This window comes from Centruroides vittatus, unplaced genomic scaffold (genome assembly GCF_030686945.1).
Source record: "Centruroides vittatus isolate TY-2023 unplaced genomic scaffold, ASM3068694v2 scaffold_899, whole genome shotgun sequence".
NCBI lineage: Eukaryota > Metazoa > Arthropoda > Arachnida > Scorpiones > Buthidae > Centruroides > Centruroides vittatus.
In genome coordinates, this window is record NW_027122719.1 from 600,600 (window position 1) to 621,934 (window position 21,335).

The following is a 21,335-nucleotide window of genomic DNA, read 5'->3' on the forward strand; positions in this document are numbered from 1 at the left end:
TTAATTTAAAACATATGCTATAACTTTTTAACAATTAAAAATAAAGAAGAAAATAATATTCTTAAATGCAATAAAAGTATTAAATTTTAACTGTAATAATATATAATTAGTCAAGTAATTGTTATAAAATTATTTAAATCTTTTTATTATAATTTTGATCCAAAATGTATTTAAAGCACTTTATTTATAGAATTTGTTTAGGCCTATCGTTTTCGAGGGATATCTTTTTTTCTGAAAATAGGCTATTTAAACCACATTTAAATTTAAGAAATAATTCTCTAAATTTTAATTTATAATATTTCATTAATTATTATTGTTATTGGCATCGCTGAAAAGAATTCAATTTTTGTAAATTTTTTAATTAAAATAGTCTCAAATTAATATTTCAACACTTTAATTATGAAATGTATTGATGAAAACTCTTACATTATTAAAAAGAAAGAGGATAATTCTAATTTATAGCTCGGTTATAAATTAGAAATAGGCCACATGACAATAAAATGGATGATGTGATTGATTTAAATAAAATAAAATTTTAAAAAACTGTAATCTCATGAAATGTCTACATGAACGAATAATAATGAATTATGCAATATTTTATATTTTCTATATTTTAACAAGATAAGAAATGTGCCATTAGAAATACTTATCACATCTAATTTTTCGTGTAATTTGCAATTGAAATAAGATGATAGGAGGTTTTTTTCCCTAATACAAATGGACCTATTTCACATCTTTTCAAATACAATTATATATTACACAGCAATTTTACAAGTAAACAGTTTTACACTAACCTTTTTCTTCCTATACAATTACATCTCCATTATCTAAGCCTCTACATGGTGCAATTTTTGGAACAATTTACTGTTTTTACTTTAAATTTATCTCTATTCACTATTCAAAAATATATTTTTTTTTTACAGAAATAAATATTCGGTTATATAAAATATGTAAAAATAAACAATTAAAGAATATAAAAATAATTATTCTTATATTTTTAATTGTTCTATCACATATTTATCTTTGAGAAAAACTGAAAATACAAAATGTTACATAATTCACATCAGTATATCTATAAATCATTTATTTTTAATTATTTATTATTCGTATAGAAAAGTAATGAATGAAGAAAGCTTTAAGTTTTTTTTTTCTTTTTTTTTCTATTTTCTGAAATAATTTACCAAAGGTTTTTGTTACTGAAGCAAGATGTTTTACAGCATATCATTAAATTTGAATTTCAACATTTCTTTAAAGCTTGGATGCTTACATTTCTAATTTTGTAAGCATGTATATAATTAAATATATAGTTATACGTTCCCTGACCTTTAACTAGTTTCCTTTGACATAATTTTAACTAAACCCAGTTACAAGTTCAAAACTTTTAAAACATCTATAAATGAATTAGATAAAATAATTAAATTTTTTGCTTCGCATTATTACATTTAAACAGTACGATATCGTGAAAGATTATCATTATTTTAGTATGTATAATATAAAATTGCTGATATTATAGAAATATAATGAATATTTTATTTTTTAAAATAGTTTAATAACTATTTTTATAGACATATCATAAAGCTGTATCTCAATGAATCACTTGCTTTACATCTCAAGAAATACTTTGCTGTTTAGTTTTTTCTGTATATTTTCTAAATGAATAAATAATTATAAATTTTAAATCGAATATCAAAAAACATTGACCTTAAACATATCAACAAATACGAATATCTGCAGGAAAATGCAAATTGAAATTCTATTTTTATATTCAGAATTTCTAGGTCAATTATATTAAATAAATAATTTTAGTTTCATATAATTAATATATTTACTTAAATTATTAATATTTTATGAAATTTTATACACTGATTCCGTTCTATAAAAATCTACTTGCTTAACAAGTTATGTCAGTATGAACGTCATTAATGTCCCACTGACTGATGACACATTATATGCAACTGTTTCGTTATTATATATCCACTATCATTTATTACTCATGATGAAATACTCTAATGGACATTAAATGAATAGAACAGCGAATAATGAAATTACAACCTCTTATAATAACAATGTTTATTTGAAACTGTCCTCGTAAAGGAATACAATTTTAGAATTTCAATGGTTTGAAAGATTCCTGTTGCATGGACTGATGGCAAATAATGAATTCTTTTGACCTCTTTTACTTATGCGTTGGCGATTTTACAAAAACTAAGAATAATCTCATATTTTATGCGTAGGTATTTGGATCCATTTACAATGGGGATTTTTCTTAGATAATATAGCGTAGGTTCTATAAATATGATCAGAAGGGTGTTTGTCTTTTACAATAACTGGTTTTAAATTTTAAAAGTAACTTGTTAACTGAAATCTTTTACTTATTTCATAGAATTAAACTCAATATTACACAGAAATCAATTAAAGTATAATTTTAAAAAATAATAAAAAATCGAAAAGTTTTTAATTATATATATTATAATTATTAAATATAATAAACATCATGTTTATTAATTATGAATATATAAATAAGTAATGAAATATAAATAACACAATGACTAATTTCACTAACAAGCAGAGTACGCAATTTTTAATTTTACGTCTTTCTTCTGTCTTATTTAAATAATTTTTACCTGAATTTTTTCTACGACATATAAAATATTTTTGTAAAGTGACTAATTTAATTATATATATATATATATATTATTGAATCTCAATATTAAATACTGACAACTCCATCTTTACCTTAATGTATATTATACGCACAAATTTTGCCAAGAATTAATTTAAAACTGAGTAAAAATTCAGAAATAATCAACGAAAGAAAATAAGAATGTTTTTATAATGATTTAAATACAGATAATTTGTAATTTTCTAAAAATATTAAAAATTACTTTTGTATATAAAAGATGAAACATGGAAAATTGAAAAGTTGTAATTACGATAAAAATTGATAAATATTATTCATATATATATATTATATATTATATAAATTTCCTTAAAATTGTGTCCATTTTTTTCGCACAACAATCGAAATTTTCGAGTTTTTCTTTTTCTTTTGCATTCAGTTGTTCATAATTAACTTATTTTTAACAATTTAAATTAAATATCCAAGTTACAAATAGAATATTTATCTCGTGCACCTTTACTTCAAATACTTTAGTTTACTTTTCAACAAGTTCTTATATTATAACTTTGTAATTAAATCAGAGACAGCGTAGATGAGAAAACGTAATAATTTTCTCAATGTTACAAAATTTCTAACATTATGTTTGTAATTAAGTATTTGTAATTAACAAATATTGTATTTTCTTAATTACAATATTTATTATAAATTTTGTAACATCAGTAAAAATTATGTTTCTTTATTTTAAATTTTATCGATTCATTATAATTATTTCGCACATCGTTCTTAATATTCAAGAAGGACTTAGAGGGGAACGAACTGCACCATTAATTACTCGTTCTCCTACAGTTCGATCTTAAAATGAGTGGATTGAAAGAACTTATGTTTAAACCTCTATTGTAGGCCTACTATAGTGTAATGCCTTCATAAAATCTCGTTGATCCTACGCTGGATATAAGATATTTAATCATAGCACATCTACTTTATTTTATAATAATATCATATTTATAAATATTTTAATAATATACAATATACTATAGAAATGGTTTATATAAACTTTTAAATTAATTTATTTATGAATTTTTATTTAATTATCGAAAGTTTTATATATTTAATTTAATTTTTTAAATTTAGAACTATATGTATAATTTATATTTTTAATTAAATAAAAATTTGTATTTATTTATTTATTTATTTATTTATTTATATTTATTTATTTTTATAAGTTTGTTTAGTTCTCAGCTGTTCGAATGAAATAAAAATATATAATAAGTCTATTTAATAAAATAATATTTCCTACACAACACAAGTTTATTGATTTATTTTATAAATATAAATAGACTTAAATATTATAGTAAGTAAATATTATCCAATTAAACAATAAAACCTATAGTTTATTTTTAAAAAATATATTACAAGCTAAAACACTAAATGAATAATATTTAAAATAGACTTCCAGATAGTCTTCAATATCTTAATATTTTATATAAAGTTTAGTAATAATAATGAAAGAAATTTAAGTTTCTATAATTTTATCGTAATTACAGTTAATTTTTATTGTAAATATTAATACACGTGGAATTGATAATTCAAAAAAATTGGTACCTTTACTGATCCAACCTATAACCTTGTTCCATTTCGATAACCTTGTTGGACCGGAAACACAACAATAAATTTTATTATATTTTTAATAAATTATAATTATTTTTATTATATTATACAATAACTTTTTTAACATAAAAGTTTGTAAAATATTACGTATTTATTTAATATATACAAATAAAAGAATTTTCGAAAATGATAATATAGAGAAGAAAATGTTAAAAAAAAAAAATAAAATAAAACATGAACCAGTTAGGCAGGGTTTCATAATAATATTTATTCTATACGTTAAGTATTATAAAATTTAGTTTTAATATAATTAAAAATTACATATTTTATTGATAACGTAGTTTAATATCGATTATAAATATTTATTTATTTATAAATAATTAATTATTTTTTCACGTTTAACAAGATTAATTGATATCTTTGATTGGAAAATTCTGAACTTTCGCTTTCAAAATTTGATCGCGATAGTTTTATAGATAAACATAATACGGAATTCATTATTTCTAAATGAATGATATCAAAATTCGATATCAGAATGTTGTAATTTGAATATTATTTATTATCAATTTAGTTAAGTGTATAGTAAGGCTATAGTATGTTGCGTATGAAAGTTTTATTTATATTTTTAATTGTCGTTTGATAGATTATATACTTCATACAGTTGTGTTAGTAACCTACACAAAATTCCACTTTATAAAAACAATATGTAATTTATATATATGAGTCATCAAGTCATACTAGAAGAATATACTGTATGTATATATTAATATTGCATTGTTTTAATATAAACTATTATTCATTCCATGTTAAATCAACGCAATAAATTTTTAATGAAATTATTTAATACCATTTTCTTATAAAAGAATTCTTTAAAGTTTAAAGTTCACTATTATCATACCGCATAAAAGAATTTGTTAATTCTTTTTTCTGATGTGATATAACTGAAAAAGTTGGCTATGAGCTAGGATTCTTCAAAATAAAAAAAAAAAGGATTCTATAAATAAATACTTCGCAACTCTGTTGAACTGAATTAAATCAATATACAATAGATTCAAGAATAAGAAATCAATTTGCAATTGTACTGGAACGATTGCAGATTGATTTAATTTTATCTAAATGTCTGTAAATCACAATGACGATATTCTAATACGTAGTGAATGTAACCTATAGACAGCATTCTAAAATATAGTAAACAAAAATTAAAATATTCTATTATAGAATCGAAATAAAGCACGGACACTTATTTTAATCCATGTAAAACTATAGAAGAATTCCTTTCTTGAAAAACTGAACAATTTATTTTACCATATTTAAATGTACAGTACTTTACAATGAAGTCCTTGATTCATTCCTAAACATCTATTATATTGCGAATAACAGCTCTGTTTATCCTTTCTTATTCTAGAAAAACAGACGCATTATTCGCGATTCCAGAAAACAGCTTTTATAAATAATTTTATGAAGTTCACATTTTACCTTTGTGTTTGTTGTTATTTGAAGGTAAACCGTTATTTCTCCGTAATAAGATCTTGTTTCTGCATGATTGATGTATAAATAAACACGTAAACACCCAAATAAACTATGTACGAAAATTTGAGTTTTCATTCTGTATTTTAATAATGTTTGAAAGTAATGTACAGTACACATTAAAATGAAATGCATTTTATATTAATTAAAGTTAAAACATTATTAATTAAATATATTAATTAAAATGAAAATATGCATATTTCATCGTAATTTTATTGTTAAAATAATTAAGATCTAAATTATAAACAATTATGTTTATAATTTAGTTTCAAATTAATTTACATTTAAAATAACATCTATATTTAATTTCAAATTGTATTTTTATTCTTTATAAAAGTACAATATGTACAGTTTTTATTTTAATATATACAATAAATCTTTTTTGAAATTCATTAAAAATTTGAATATTAGATATTTTAATAAATAAAAATTTTAAAATTTTAATTTTCAAAAATTTTGAATTTAAACTTAAAATAAGAAGTAAATAGTAACACTAAAGAAATAAATATTAATGCAAACTATTTTCCATTGTTTTTTTTATTGGCAAACTATATTTTAGTGGCTCCATCTTCTGAGCAATTTTTCTAAACATTAAAATTTTTTAAATCAATTTTTATTATTTTTAAATAATAAAATCAAATAAAATGAATCTTATTTATTAAATAAAAGTAAAACTTATTTATAAAGTAGTATGAAAATAGCACAATTTTAATTTATAAATTATTAACTAATACCGCCGATTCATTATAACACAAAGCTGAATGAAAATAATTTTGTGTAATAATTATTTTATATCATAATAATATTATATTTATAACATATTAACCGTTATTTAAATTGATATATAATAAAATACTTGAACGTTTTAAAAGTGATCAGTATCAATTTTATTTTAATTTTGTTTTAAAAGTTACATAACTGAATTGTTAACATTAAATAATGGCATGTATACATTCATATATATATATATATACATGTACGGTATGTACTGTACACCCGCAGTTTAATTACACTTCCAATTATAAAGAGATAATCATAAAATAAAAGAAAGTGGCCTTCAAAATGATAATATCGAAGCTTTTACGCCCCGAGAGAAATAATTCAGGTTTTTCTATCCCTATAAAATTTGTTTAAATCAGTTAAATCTCTGTTATCTCTAACAGATGGACACTGGTTTGAGAATGTTCATCAAATTGAGAAACGCCCACGGCCACCCCAATTACGGTCAGTAAGTAGGCTCCGCCTTTAGCGCTGCTGCAGTGAGAAGGACGACTCTATGTCTTTTCTAACAGTTCACTCTTGATATGTCTTTAATATACGTATTCTTAGCTTTATTAGTCGTTACTTCAGAAGCTAGAAGAAGATATCAAGACTGCCATGAAGATACGATAGAATCTAGAGAAGAATCTGCAGATGTTGTTTTGACTGGCACCGTTAATCGTGTTTACACTTCATCAAGAGGTCATTACAGTTGCGAAGTTAGAATTAAGAGAATTATCAAAGGAGATAGGTTGGAAGCTGGCAATAATGTCTTAGTCGAAGGGCTAGGTAATGAAGACTTTTGTGATAGTCATCTGAGGAGTGGCGATACCCGTATATTTATGCTGAATCGGCTAAGTATCGGGCTTTACCGCCTAAATTCTAGCCTGTTACAAATTAACGTGCCTAATTTGGATAGAGTTCGAAACGCTGTCAAAGGTAATGTCATGTCAATTTATTTTACTTTATTGACAATTAAAAGTAAGCTACACTTATTCGTTTACAGAAATTGTTTTCAGACACTTGTAAGGCGTGACAATTTTTGTAGTTAATTTTTATTGGACGGAATCCAAAATTGAACGTACTACTTTACATTGACGTCATAAGGAAACAGATGTTCACTCCTATCAACAGGGAAAAAAATTGAAAATTCATATATATTTTGTTAAAAAGTATAGAATTACTCGCGATTTGTCAACTATTAAATAAGTGAAATGGCTAATTATCATAATGATAAATGTTTTATTTTCTTAAGAAGTGATACTGCATTTACTAAAAATAATTAATGCACCAGTCTTTCAGTTCGTAAAAATTTCTAAAACTATTAACTAAAACGCTTTTAAAACATGTTTTAAAAGCGTTATATTATCTCTTTATTACAAAGCACTTAAAGAAGTGAGTATTTTTATACTAGAAGTCGATTCTTATATTCGGGGAGGTCACGATATGACTGATGCCAGACATGATGGCCATTCTTGTTACTATGGTAACGAGACTGTTTTCCTCGTGTTAGCATCCAGTTTGGATGATATTATACAACAACATTTTTAAATTTGATTTTAGTCTATAATAAATGAGAAATCAATATAAAATAGTTTAAGTTGCATTATGTAACAAATTTTATGTTTTTGTAGATGAAATACGTCCAAGAAGGCCTCCAATATTAGATGGTTAGTAAATATAAATAGATTTTAAATGGTTTAAAAAATTGTAAAAATAAACTATGTTAACATTTATGTCTTTTCACTTTTTCATAGAACCATGCGAAAAGAAATATTGCCCTCACAACGGCGATTGTCACTTCGACAAAAGAATTCAATTAGCATCCTGCAGATGCCCCGATTCATGCATTTACGGAGGACACATCCCTGTATGTGGTAGCGATGGAATCACCTACCCTTCTTGGTGTAGTTTTCGCATTGACACCTGTAAACAGAGGAAAGATGTGTATATGAAACACGAAGGAACGTGTCAAATTAGCAGATCTTTTTAATTTCGTAGCAAAATATAATAATAACACATGATTAAAAACAGCTATAAATAATACTTAGATACCAGTAGAATCTTAAAACTAATTATGTATCAGCTGATACAATGATTTTTATTAACTTTTTACAATCTATTATTATTATAATACCTTTAAAGAAAATTGTAAAAACATAGATTTATGTTTGTTATTCGTTAAAGATAAATGCTTTTATAATTTATTAACCTTTAAATAATCTTCCACTTAATAAAATATATAAAATTTATATAAAATCTTGTAACTAGATTATTTTGAATTTCATAAAATCTACATTTTCTTAGTTCATATAGCCCTAAAATATAGATATATATTTTAAATTTTTTTTTGAATTATAGTATAACGCACAATCATTCTAAATATATAGAAATCTTTGTAAGCAATATTTAAATTACATTGTTTTGCAGGATTTAGCTCCCAAGTTTAAACTATTAGCTTCTATGGTTAACCATAGGAGCTAATAATTTAAATTTCGTTATTTTAAAAAAAATATTTACGTAACATTTGATTTATTGGATAAGTATGTAGGAACTTACTTAACATTAAAACTGTGCTTTAAATTTTAAATCGAATTTTGTACAGGAAAATTTCATTATCAAACAAAAAATAATTGAAAATTAAAAGAAGTTTTGAATATTTTTTAATTTTTTGCTCCATATTATCTATATATACGAAAGTAAACAACATTAAAAAACAAATAAATTCTTACAGATAATGAATTATCAAAAGAAAAATGTAGTAGTTAAATCGTCTCACAACAAAATTACACAATGAACAGTACAAGTTATACTATATTTACGAAAACAGCTTTTCATGTGTTGTGATTTTTAGTTTTATTATTATTATTAACTTGTATATTATAACCTGATATTTTGTATAATTTTAATTAAATTAAATACTTTGACTATCTTTAAAGTCTAATATAATTATTATATCATATTGTTTACTTCTGATATCTGTTAGTGAAATTTGATGACGTAACGCAATTCAGCTTTACTTTTCTCATAGTCAATATATTATCTTATTTTTATCGTTTCTTAACTTTTAAAGAGATATTACATTTTTTTAAAAAATATTACACAACATAAGAATATGAAACGAACTTTTTCCAATATTTTATTATTCGTTAATCGGCAGTTAAACATTATTTTATTCCATTAAACTTGTAACTACAGTTATTTTATGTTTTATTTTTCTTTAATAAGAATTTGATTTTTAATATGTTTGTTGTTTTGACTGATTTGCATCGACAATTTCTTAATGTTAAAATTATTATAAATCATAATATAGAAAGAATCTTTCTCTTCGGGCAAATGACAATTAAGTTTATATTATAATAAAATTTATATTTAGCAATTTTTTAATGTTACTACTTATAATATATAATAATTATATATATATATATAAACATATATAATAATAATTTATATATTTGACAATATTTGAAAGTAAACAATTTTTAAAATTTAAATATAATTTTCCATCATTCAGATGATTAAAGCGCCATCTCTTGGCTAACTTAAACTTTACTCTTAGTGTATATTTTACTAATTTTCTGATCATATAATAATAATGAATATAAATTATTTTGCTTATTTACAAGAACAACTTAAAATTTTTAGTTATATATTAAAAAAAAAAAAAAAAAAAAAAAAAAAAATAGAACCACGAAACTGTACATAATGTGTACAGTTTAAAGGAGAGAGGGGGTCGCGAAATGTGTAGTACTGTGCATCATTGAACTTGATGGGGAAGAAGGGGATCCAGACATTGTTTAGATGTACTTTATTTTAAAGTCTGTTCGTAAATTATGTAACGCAGATTAGGGTGGATAAGTGTGCAGGCAGTCGCTTTTTTTTATATCTCAGGATGGGGTAAAGATTAGGAAATGAAATTTGGCATAGTAAATTTTATGTAAGAGACATTGATGCAATTAAATTTTGGTGGATAAAGGTCGAGGGAATGGAGAGATAGAGAGGGGTCACGTGTCATATTTCGAGAAGGATCGGACTTAATGTAGATTTTACTCGTTATTAGCATTTACAATTTTTTATTTTTTATTTTTACAGAACTCATCATTATTCTCAAAATAAGTCTCACCATTTTATAGTAAGTAATAATATAAAAAGTTTTTTTAATAATAAAATCTCGTAACAGATGTCGCCACAATTTTATTCTTATGATTAATACAGTATAAATGCTACTTTTTAAATAAAATTCCATAACAGCCGGGAAAGTTACGCAACTCATTGCCGGATTTTTATATTTTGGGAAACACTATAGTTATATTATTTATTTTATTGATACATAAAATTTAAATATCAGAAGTATAACTTGAGGCGTCAGCCTATCGCTGTAGGAACTCGAGATCAAATTTGGGCGAGCAATTCCAGGAATTTTTTAGGGATTGCTTGATGATATATTCGTTCTGGATATATCAAGCATTCGTCCTTCGCCATCTTGCCTCTTCGTTGTGGGCGTGTGGGCGTGGCAGAATCCACGACGAATTTGAAAAATAGAGTTTATAGAACGAAGAGAGACAGACCGAAAATAAAAGTAAACTAACGGGAATGAAAATAATTCCGATTACAATTATGAGTTCCAATGTCTCGCGAGTAAAACGGACGAACTAAAAAGAAGAAGAAGAAGAAAAAAAAACACTTCTCCTCGTTCATTTTTCACAACAATTTCGAACAGTTTTCGTTTTTCTAACAATTTAAAAAATAAAAATAACTGAAATTCCGTACAGTTTAAAAAATTCCGAACAGTTGACAACCTCACATAGACACTGAACCTGGTAACCATTCACGAAATATAATAATAATTGGTAGAAGTATTTACTGTATTAAGAATTTAAGGACCTATTGTTTCGCGTCTTTTTATCTATATTATAATTGTCGTTGGGTTTTTTCTGGCTGGGGTATATTGTCTTCAAGACATCGACAGATAAAAAAAAAATTATATGATATAAATGATTTCAAGTCCATTTTCCAGAGATATCGAATTGGCAAAAGCATTCATGTACAAAATTCTTGCACGTTCTAAATTATTAAATTTGATTTGTCCAGACATAAATTAACTGGCCAAAGCGTTAAATGTTCTCTTGTGTTGCGTATTGCTGTTATAAAACAAAGACAGAAAACTTTCATAATTAAGAAAGCATAAAAATGTTAAAGAAAACGTAGAGATACAGTTATAAAAAGTCGCAGAATGGAAGATAGACACCTTGCTCATTTCCGAATTCGGAATAATTCAGAAAAGAGCTAAAATTCAATATAAATACTTAGATATGGAACAATTAATTGCTACGAAACAATGGTATTGCACATCAAAAAGAGATGTGATGATCATTATCATATAAACAGTAGAATCATAACTACTCAATGATGCAGGAAAAAAAGTAGCACAGCACAGTCATATTAGCATACTGTAAAATCATCAGCATAGCGTTATATTGAAAGACAAGCATCATGACGTATCAACAAGTATGCATCTGCAATAGAGTAGGAACAGAATGCCCTGTAGTAAATAGACTAAGTGATGTAAGATATAGACTATAAAATGACAGAATATACTTTCTAAAGATTGAAGTGATAATGCGACATTTATATATCTTTGTCGTTCCACTCATAATTTTGTATCGTGTTTCAGCGAGATGACTATCTGCCTTCTCGAGACTAAGGAACGAGAGTTTGCCTGCGGTATGCTTAAAAGAACAAAGACTTCATTTTCATGCAAAGCATTGTTATCTTTCTACATTCGAAATAATATCTTGTTTTTTCAAAACCAAAAAAAGTGTAAAAGAAAAAGATTTGATATATTAAATGCTATTGCGTCAAATCTAAAATTTGTATTAAGGCTGATAGTAATCTCTAGTTACGCTTGAGAACTCCAGCAGATAGGCATAAAAGCAATGGATGGCATTAAAGTTTTAATGCCATCCACTGAAGATTGCGTGCATAACCATAGAGATTGCAATCGATCGTAATAATGTTTTTATTCATTAAAGTGAAATGGAATTAATTTACCTATTGACATATATGTGTGACGAGAAATAAATTAGCATATATACACGTGTAAGTTATATGAAGTCTTGATTGATAGTTACAATGCGAAATATAAAATATCAAGAATGCTCGGAAGTTAACACAAAAACTAATAAACATTGGTTTTGTATTTTACTTCTTATTTGTTTAGAGTTATCCCGGTTGGTTATCCCGAACCGGGATAACTCGAAGTTATTTTCTTTCTCCGATCGTCTAGCATAGGAATTTATTTACATGTAAAATCAAAAACTGGTATGGAGTTTTAATACAGTATTTTCATAAACTCTTTGAAATTTTTATTTTCCGTTAAATAAAAATAATTAACGTTCATCTATCAAATAAACTAATCAGAAGCATTTTATTTTTTTCATACTATTTGATTGCGATAGATTTATTCTACTAGCTGATGTAATAAATAAATGGATTTTTGATAAATTAATTATAAAAAAAAAACTATTATAGTCTAATTCTATGTAAAAATTTTAACCTTTGCAACAAAAGTTTTAAAAATATAACAATCGTAAACAGTGGATTCTAGGCGCGAAATATCGCAATTTAAAAATTCCTTACTAAACGCTTAGGAGTGAACGGATCAACCATTGGGGAAAGCATTTCTCGATAACTTATTAGACCATTGGATTAAGAGTTTTCGAGTTTCTGGACAACACCGAAAAGTTTACATCGACACAATTCTACATAATAAGACCCAAGGAAATATCGTATAAATATTTTATTATGGGTCATTGATAAATCGATTCACAAAATCTTGATTCTTAGCCCAACCTCCTTAATGCCAAACTTTTTAACTCGAAATCCGAATTTTTTTTTCCGACCGATTCGACTTAACCAGGTTTCATTGTACTTTTAAAACAGTAAATTGATGTTACTGTTAAAAATAAATATCGTGTGTTAGAAAACCATGACATTTTGAGTAAAATATGTTTAATCCTATCCTTTGTTAGCACCATTAAATGAATTTTAAATTAAATTTAAAAACGGTTGATATAGGATAATCATTTTCAAATGATAAATATGATTCCAAGAATTTAAAATAAAGTTACCGAAACATTTAAATCGCCTCGCAACATATTACAAATATGCGTATGAATTATTTTAAATTTTATTATTGCATGAATTTCAAAATTAATATGAATGAAAATTTTGGAAAATTTACAAGATGTATACTGATTATGTTCCTTCATTGTCGGAAACAACTCTCATTTGATATATTATAAAATACTTATGGTGGTTTTTTCTCAAAATATTAGAATTGGAAGCAATAAAAAATAAAAATAAAAATGGTATCATTCAGAACTTTAATTCAAACATATACTGTGTGCAATAATATTTTTTGTTTTTTCAATAAAAATGCATCACGAACAATTTAATTATTTAATGTACGATTAGTTTATTTCATTTTCAACAGATGGAGCAAGATCTCAATATTTTTCAAATTTTTTCTAGTGTTGATTCAAAATCGAATCATTATTAGACTGCAGTTTTGAATAAATATAATTATAAAATAAAATAATATAATAATATATAAAAATAAATAAACTGGTGATGCTTAAAAATACGAAGTAACATCAGGAATGAAGTAGAAGTTAAATAAATCAAGAGGAATTATTCCGTATTTTTTTTTTTTTAGATGTAAGCAGGATTTTGTTTCTATTATATTGTAAGAAAGATTTTATATTTATTATATTTACATACAAATAGAATTCATCTCGTTTTAGGTCATGACGCCAACGGGATTTTAAAATTCGACTGTTACCGGTGATATACAACATCAAAGTTCAGTGTTAAGTCTATGGGAGTCCCATATGGGTAAACTTAACATGGGCAAACTTAGTTATTTATACAGTGTTTTGATAAAAGATAAAATGTATTTGTAAGTTCAAACTGATAGGTGACAAGTAGAGTGGTCTCGGAATCGAATAATAACAGTTTTATTTATGAAAGTGCCAGGAAGATCAAGTATTAAAGCTTTGAATTGTGGTTATTATTATTTGCTTGATTCTGTATTTATGCTGTTCTTAATTTTATATAAATAAAGCATGGTCTATTCAACCCATTTAATGTTTGTGTGTGATTTTTGGAAAAGTGACAGAACACCGTTCGATAACATTATTTTTAAATATTTTCGAAATTTCTGTCGGGTGTTCTTAGTCTGTGGAAAATTTTATTTTAAAGTTTGATAAAATATTTCCACGTTAAGCCACAAAGCCACGTCAAGGCGACACCCATTTTGTGGTAGTTTTCTTTTATTTTCCAGAAACTAACCCTGATTGCTATACAGAGTAACAATCGGAGAATAAAACTGGATATTTATTCATTGCTATTCCATTAATTCAGTCAACTGAAATCGTTCGCGAAAAATACGTGGTTCGATTGTTCGATTGCATTGCAATCGAATGTTCTTATTACGAAAGACGGATTCTCAATACAAATTTGTCGTTTTAAACTAAATACAAGAATGACTTAAAGTTAAAAATCTCAAGAATTAACGCCGAATTGATTTAAACATTCTTCAAGACGAGTCCAAATTTTTTTCTACAAATATTGCCTTTAATCATATAAGCAATGGCAATGAATAAAATATGAATTGTTTACATCTTAAAGCATATTCATACGTTATATAATATATTTTATAATTATACATTTCAAATGAATTATAACAATATAATAATATTTGATTAATGTTTCCAAATATATTGTATATATATTTGAAGACATTACTTAGAGATAAGATATCAAACTAAAATCAGAACAAGAACAAAAGAAAAAGTTCACTATTTCTAATTTAGTTAGCGCTCTTCGAAGTCTCTTTCACGTTAGTTAGATACAGATACGCCAATGTTTAATCAGTTTTCAAACTTGTTTTTGTAGAAATCTTCAGGTTGTTGTCGAAATCATTTTCTCGTGGCGGCTTGAACATCGTCATAGGTAAAATTAATTCATTTAAAGCATCTCTTCAAAGTATGAGCAAGCAAAAGTCTGAAGGCGCCAAATCTGGGCTGTAAAGAGAGTTGTCAAGAACTTCAAACCCGAGTTTCTGATGGCTTCTGATGTGAAAGCAGTGTTGTGTGATCTACCGTAGTCATGTTGTAGAATCATTGGTTTTGTCCACAGTTCTAAAAGCATAAACTGTCACTGATCTTGCATAAATTTCTTTGGGTGTCTCATTTTCATGACTGATCGCTGCTACACGCACTAACACAGTTGAAAAAGTCCATTTCAAACACAGTTAAATTTGAACTATTACGCGTTTGGACGTAGCCAATGAAACAAAGAATTATTTGTTTTTTAACTGTTTGCTAGACAACGAGTCCTGCGCTAAATATTTGCTTAAAAGCATTACTTATTGAATGGCCCATGGCACTTTTTCCGAAGATGGGTCAAAATTTATTAACTCCAAATCAAAGGTCGATTAATTTGAGTGATTATAATTAATCAAAACACAGTTAACAAATTTTGCTTTATTTGCCTTTTTAATTCATACGACAAAATAAGAATTTTTATATAAATAAAAAGAAAATAATATGATTATAAGGGAAACAAATATTTTGTTTAATGGTATGTCTGATATCATTTTTCTGTCTGAAGTTCATAATTAGTGGCCTTTAAGACTTTTTACGACAACTTACTTTCACACTATATATGCGAAGTTTTTTCCCCCTTTTTATAATTTATAAAAGCCTAATACTTTCTAAATGCTTTCAAATATGGGCTCCTTAAAATCGTCGCGCAGGTCATCATTGGTCTACGTATATAAGCATATAATTATTTATTAACATAAGTTTATACTTCTATACTTAAATGAAGAAAATATTTATCATCATAAACTCATAAATTGTTATCTTTATCTAAACTTATAAAATGTATTCGTTGTTACAAATATATAAATTATTTATAATTAGATAATGAAACAAATAGTATTCCTCTCAACTTATTTGCAGTGATAATTATCAAGTTTCTTCTATCTTGGAAATTCCGTAATTAGCACTAAAATCTTTTTTATATCCCCTCTTCAAATATATTCAGAAATCGTCATCTTACTCACAAGCTGATGCCGTTTAGTCTTCGGTCCGGGATCGGATACATCATTACAGAAGTTTTCTTTTTTCTAAACTTCTACTGCCAGATTTAGGCACTTGGCACAAGAGAAAAGTGTTCGGGAATCTTTTGTAAGTGAATACTTGGATAACAATCGGATGTCGCCATAAAGCAAAATCTTCACATATCTAAATACTCCATTTCTAATTCCCAGTGTGAATTACTGTTTTGATAAAAAAAAGTTTCCTTGTGAACTTGACCTAAATAATCGCCTTTAACAACAAATAAATTAAATTGTATTAATTATAATATTTAATTTTTTTAATGTTTCAAGCATTTTTTCATTTTATTACAAGAAAATTTTAATTAAGTTTTAATAAAAGACGATGGTTTGTTTAGTAAAGGATAGAAAGTAACTACAGGATTTTAAATTCTTAATTTAAATTATCTTCTACTATTTTATTTATGCAACGTAACTAGATATAATTATTTTAATTTATATTAGTATAATCAATACTTAATTGCTACTTATTCAGGTATCAAATTTGTTAAATTAAATCGTTTTAAATATTTATTTGTAATTTTGGAATAAGAAATTTAATTTCTTACTCTTTACAGATCTAAATAATTATGGAAGGAAACAAAGCTCAAAAAAATTTCTGCCAAAATAAAATTGAAATTTACACATTAAAGTTTTTAAATTGTCATAATCTAAATCCATTATAGAAGCAGAATTTTCTCTGTTTAAACAAACAGAAAACTAAAGAAGTAATTAAAGTAAACTAAATAAAATTTTCAATCAAACTCTTACCTTTCTGCCATTCAGATCTTATTAAATTACTAGATACGGGTGTAAAAATCGCAGAGTCTGCATATTTCTTTCTAAATTTTAAATAGCTTAATGTGAGTTAGATAGAATGGAACACATTCTTATTTAACCCATGCAAAGACGCAAATTAAGCTGACACGTAATTCATCATATATATGCTAATTGTCAAACACTCAACACTGCATGCGAATTGTATTTAAATTCTTTTTTATTGGGAGTATGAAGTAAACTCCTAAATTGTAGCACGCAGGTAAAAATAGCCGAAGAGGATAAGTTCTTTCTTTATTTTCCTTTGTTGAAATTTGTTATAAATTTCAAAAGGTATTGCTTCAACTTTAAGTTAATGAAAGAAGTATATATTAGTGATTTACTATACTGTCGTCTCTGCAATCAATTACAAATCTGGAAAGTGCGTTGAATTATATCAAGTGTTCCACTGATATTATAGTTAATACGGTACGACAATATATCCATTCTACAAAAGTAATTTACGAAAGAAGATAAGTTGAGGTGCGTTATTAAATAGTGTATCGAGTATATTGATTTGAAAATTATATTGAAAATTACAACTTTAAATATCATTAAAATATAAGCTTCTATACTGATTCAAATGCTCAAAATAACATGATTATCACATGCAAGTCCTTAAGTATTATCGATATTAAACGAAAAGAAAGTGTAGAAATTAAGCTACTTATCCCGATTCTTTTTCCTTGTGACATGAGGAAGAAATGACAAAATAAATCTCGATCATGAAGCAATACAAATCAGGAAATGAAATTCTTGTAAAATATCTGAAATGAAATTTTTATAAGATAGATGATGGTTGAGTTCATATTATCAGAATTTAATGCTTTAAAGGTTTATGTTGGAAAAGTAAATGTAATTCTTCAAAAATTAATAAAAGTGTGGTAAATAAATAAAAAATATGTGTTTATTAAAAGTTGCTTTTCTGCGATTTAAATGTGACAATTGATTCTAGTCAAATTATAAAACAAGTGATGATAATATTCCTTTTATTGTTTTATTTAATTCCGATACTAGCAAGTAGGTTTAGCTGCTTAGGACATCGCTTATATTAAATATATTTGACTCAGTTGTTGGTTTTCTGTCATTTACCTTATATATTTCCTATTGTTATTCAAACGTGAAATATTGTTTACGGACTCCAAAATTAAACTTTTTTACATACCAAATTATATCCTATATAAAATTAGTTAAGAGAATTAAGTTTATCTCCTGAATTGATTTCTGTTTAAATTATCACAAAATTTTTATCACACGATTATTTTTAAAAATTTTACGATAAGTATCTGATTTGAACTAAAATAAGTTTATATCTAACCAAAATATATTTATAAAATCAACACGAGCAATTATTTTATTGTGACACAGTCACGATGCCGGGCTGCAATTTTTAATTATATTTTTTAATTTATTTAATTTTAAAGATATGCTCTCCACCTTCAAATTAATAGTGTCTTGCCCCTGTACTTTTCCTTTAGCAATCGAGTCATGCCAGTCATCTATCTAACTCTTTTCGGGGAAAATTTTTGAATTGAAATAACGTGACTTCCGGTGAAAACCGAACGTTCACATATAGTTAACCGGGGTCTCTTGCCCTTACGTTTTCCATATTTAGACTTGGCTTTTGTCTACTTAACTCCGTTCTCAGAGTAAGAAAGGACAGACAGAAGACGGACAGTGAGAATTTATACTGTACGTCTACAACTTTTTTAAATTGCAGCCCAATAATTAATTTAATTTATAAAAATCTTAAATTTAAATGGTGAAAATGTTTCGAGTCCAGGCATCTATCCCAATTTATTCAATTTTAATCACGTAAACAAAAGACAAAGAATTCCGAATACTTACTTTCAAGAGACGTACTGAATCAAAATTCTGCCAAAAAGTTTCGAAATGAAGAGAACAATCAAGATTTTCTAAGAAATCTTCTCTCCGTAATTTCTACTAACAATAAGAAAAAAAAGAACAATTGGAAACTATTGTTAATTAAGTATGACGTTACGACAAATGCATCACTTATTACGTCGAAATTTTTATATCAAATAATTTAAATCGTTACTACAAATGCCTAATACTTGTGTATATTTTTTGAATTTCACATCAAATTTTGAATGAAAATTTGATTTGAAATACGAGGGATTATCTCTCAACAACATATTATATTATATTAAAAAGATTGTAACTCTACAAAAGAAATCAAATAACATCTAAATTAACGAATTAAATATGTTCGTATTAGGCGCTTTCCCTGTCTGAGGGAAAGCTTCTAAATTTAATATTTCCCATAAATGATATGGCTTTTAAAATGTTAACTAAAAAATAGGAATTTTTATTAAAACATTATTTTATGAATTAACGGGTTAATAAACAAAATTTATTTAAAGTAATAATTTTATTGTCTGAACTTTAATTTCGATTTCAAAGCTTGTAAATAGTGTTTTTCTTTTAAATAATTTATATTAATATTTTGGTATGAGAACCTTAATAGATAGATAAATAATTAAATAACTGAAAGCATTTTATTTAATATTATATATTTATAATATAAAGAACAAAAAATCTTAAAAAATAATCGATTCAAAGTTTTAATTATTAAATCATCACTCTTCTCATTTTAACGCTCCCGAAGCCATTAATTATTTTATTGGCATATAATTTATCGATTCCATTTCCTATGGCTATCATTGATATAAATAATTTACGTAGTTAATAATGAAATAACAACAACAAACTCATAGGCCCATTCACTCACTCGATTTCGATAAATAAAAATATCAGTTCGGTATAGTACAATCCGAAGGACTACCGAATTATACATTATATCAAAAGTAAATGTTTTAAACCAAGAAACGCATAACTGCAGGCTATACCATTTCTTTTATTTCGTGTTTAATTTAATCGTTATAGATCAGGAGTGGGCAAGCAAGAGTTCAGTGGGACGAAATGTAGGTTTTGCAAAATGCATGAGAGTTCTGTACTGTCATGTATGGTAAGGCGCGCGATTTTATTACATAATATAAATATAATATAAAACAAATATTGAATTTTTTTAATAAACATATTTTCACAAAATTATAAAAATAAAATTGTAAAAATAATAATAAAAAACAGAAATTAACACTTTCAGCAAGAGCCGCATGTGACTCAAAAAGAGCCGCATTTGCCCATGCCTGTTATAGATAATCAATAATGACATTTTAGAAAATGAATTTCTTTTATGAAACAACACAGTGCCTTACTATATATACACCAAAAACTTATACCATAGAATCTCTTACTTTGATAGAATTTTATATTTTAATGGTCTTATTATCCGACATAATAGATCAACTGTGCCTTCGTGTCCCGCCAGAAGTATACGTTATTCCAATTGTTTATACATCCATTCTATTCATTTAAGCTCATCCCAAAGAACCTTTTTTATCCCGCTTTATTTTCAATAGAGAGATCTGAAAATGAACTGCATCTATAATTTTGTAAATATAAACGCGCAATTATTTATTGAGACATTATCACAATGCCAGGCTGCAATTTTTAATTATATTTTTAATTTATTTCACTTAAAATATATGCTCTCCGTCTCAAATTAGCGTCCTTTTTGGTAGTTGAATGGACAAATTTATAGATCTACAAGTGTTTTTAAATTGCATCCCAACAACTGTGTAAAAGATGTTTATATGATAATTTATAATGCATTGTTTTTGTTCTATTTTTTATAATGTTTTATCTTTATTTACTTTTATACTGTATTGTTTTTCGGTTTATATTCATTTTAATATTTTGGGATTTGTTATAGGACCGTCATCAAATGTTATTAAGCAATATATGTAAAAATTAAAT

The 21,335-nt window shown here is 25.6% G+C and overlaps 1 protein-coding gene across 1 annotated transcript; it reads left to right on the plus strand.

The window, feature by feature from the left end:
* Positions 1–6,962: 6,962 nt before the first annotated feature.
* LOC136990263 (agrin-like) lies at positions 6,963–8,773 on the plus strand. Its single transcript, XM_067288650.1, has 3 exons — positions 6,963–7,453; positions 8,149–8,184; positions 8,272–8,773. The coding sequence occupies exons 1-3, from the start codon at positions 7,060–7,062 to the stop codon at positions 8,505–8,507; spliced, it is 666 nt and encodes a 221-aa protein (XP_067144751.1). The 5' UTR covers positions 6,963–7,059; the 3' UTR covers positions 8,508–8,773.
* Positions 8,774–21,335: the final 12,562 nt, after the last annotated feature.

Excerpts from the sequence above, each read along its gene's own strand:
- LOC136990263 (XM_067288650.1), top strand. The coding sequence starts at position 7,060 with ATGTCTTTAATATACGTATTCTTAGCTTTATTAGTCGTTACTTCAGAA. Across the intron at positions 7,454-8,148 it reads AGTTCGAAACGCTGTCAAAG|ATGAAATACGTCCAAGAAGG; the intron begins GTAATGTCATGT and ends ATGTTTTTGTAG. Across the intron at positions 8,185-8,271 it reads AAGGCCTCCAATATTAGATG|AACCATGCGAAAAGAAATAT; the intron begins GTTAGTAAATAT and ends ACTTTTTCATAG.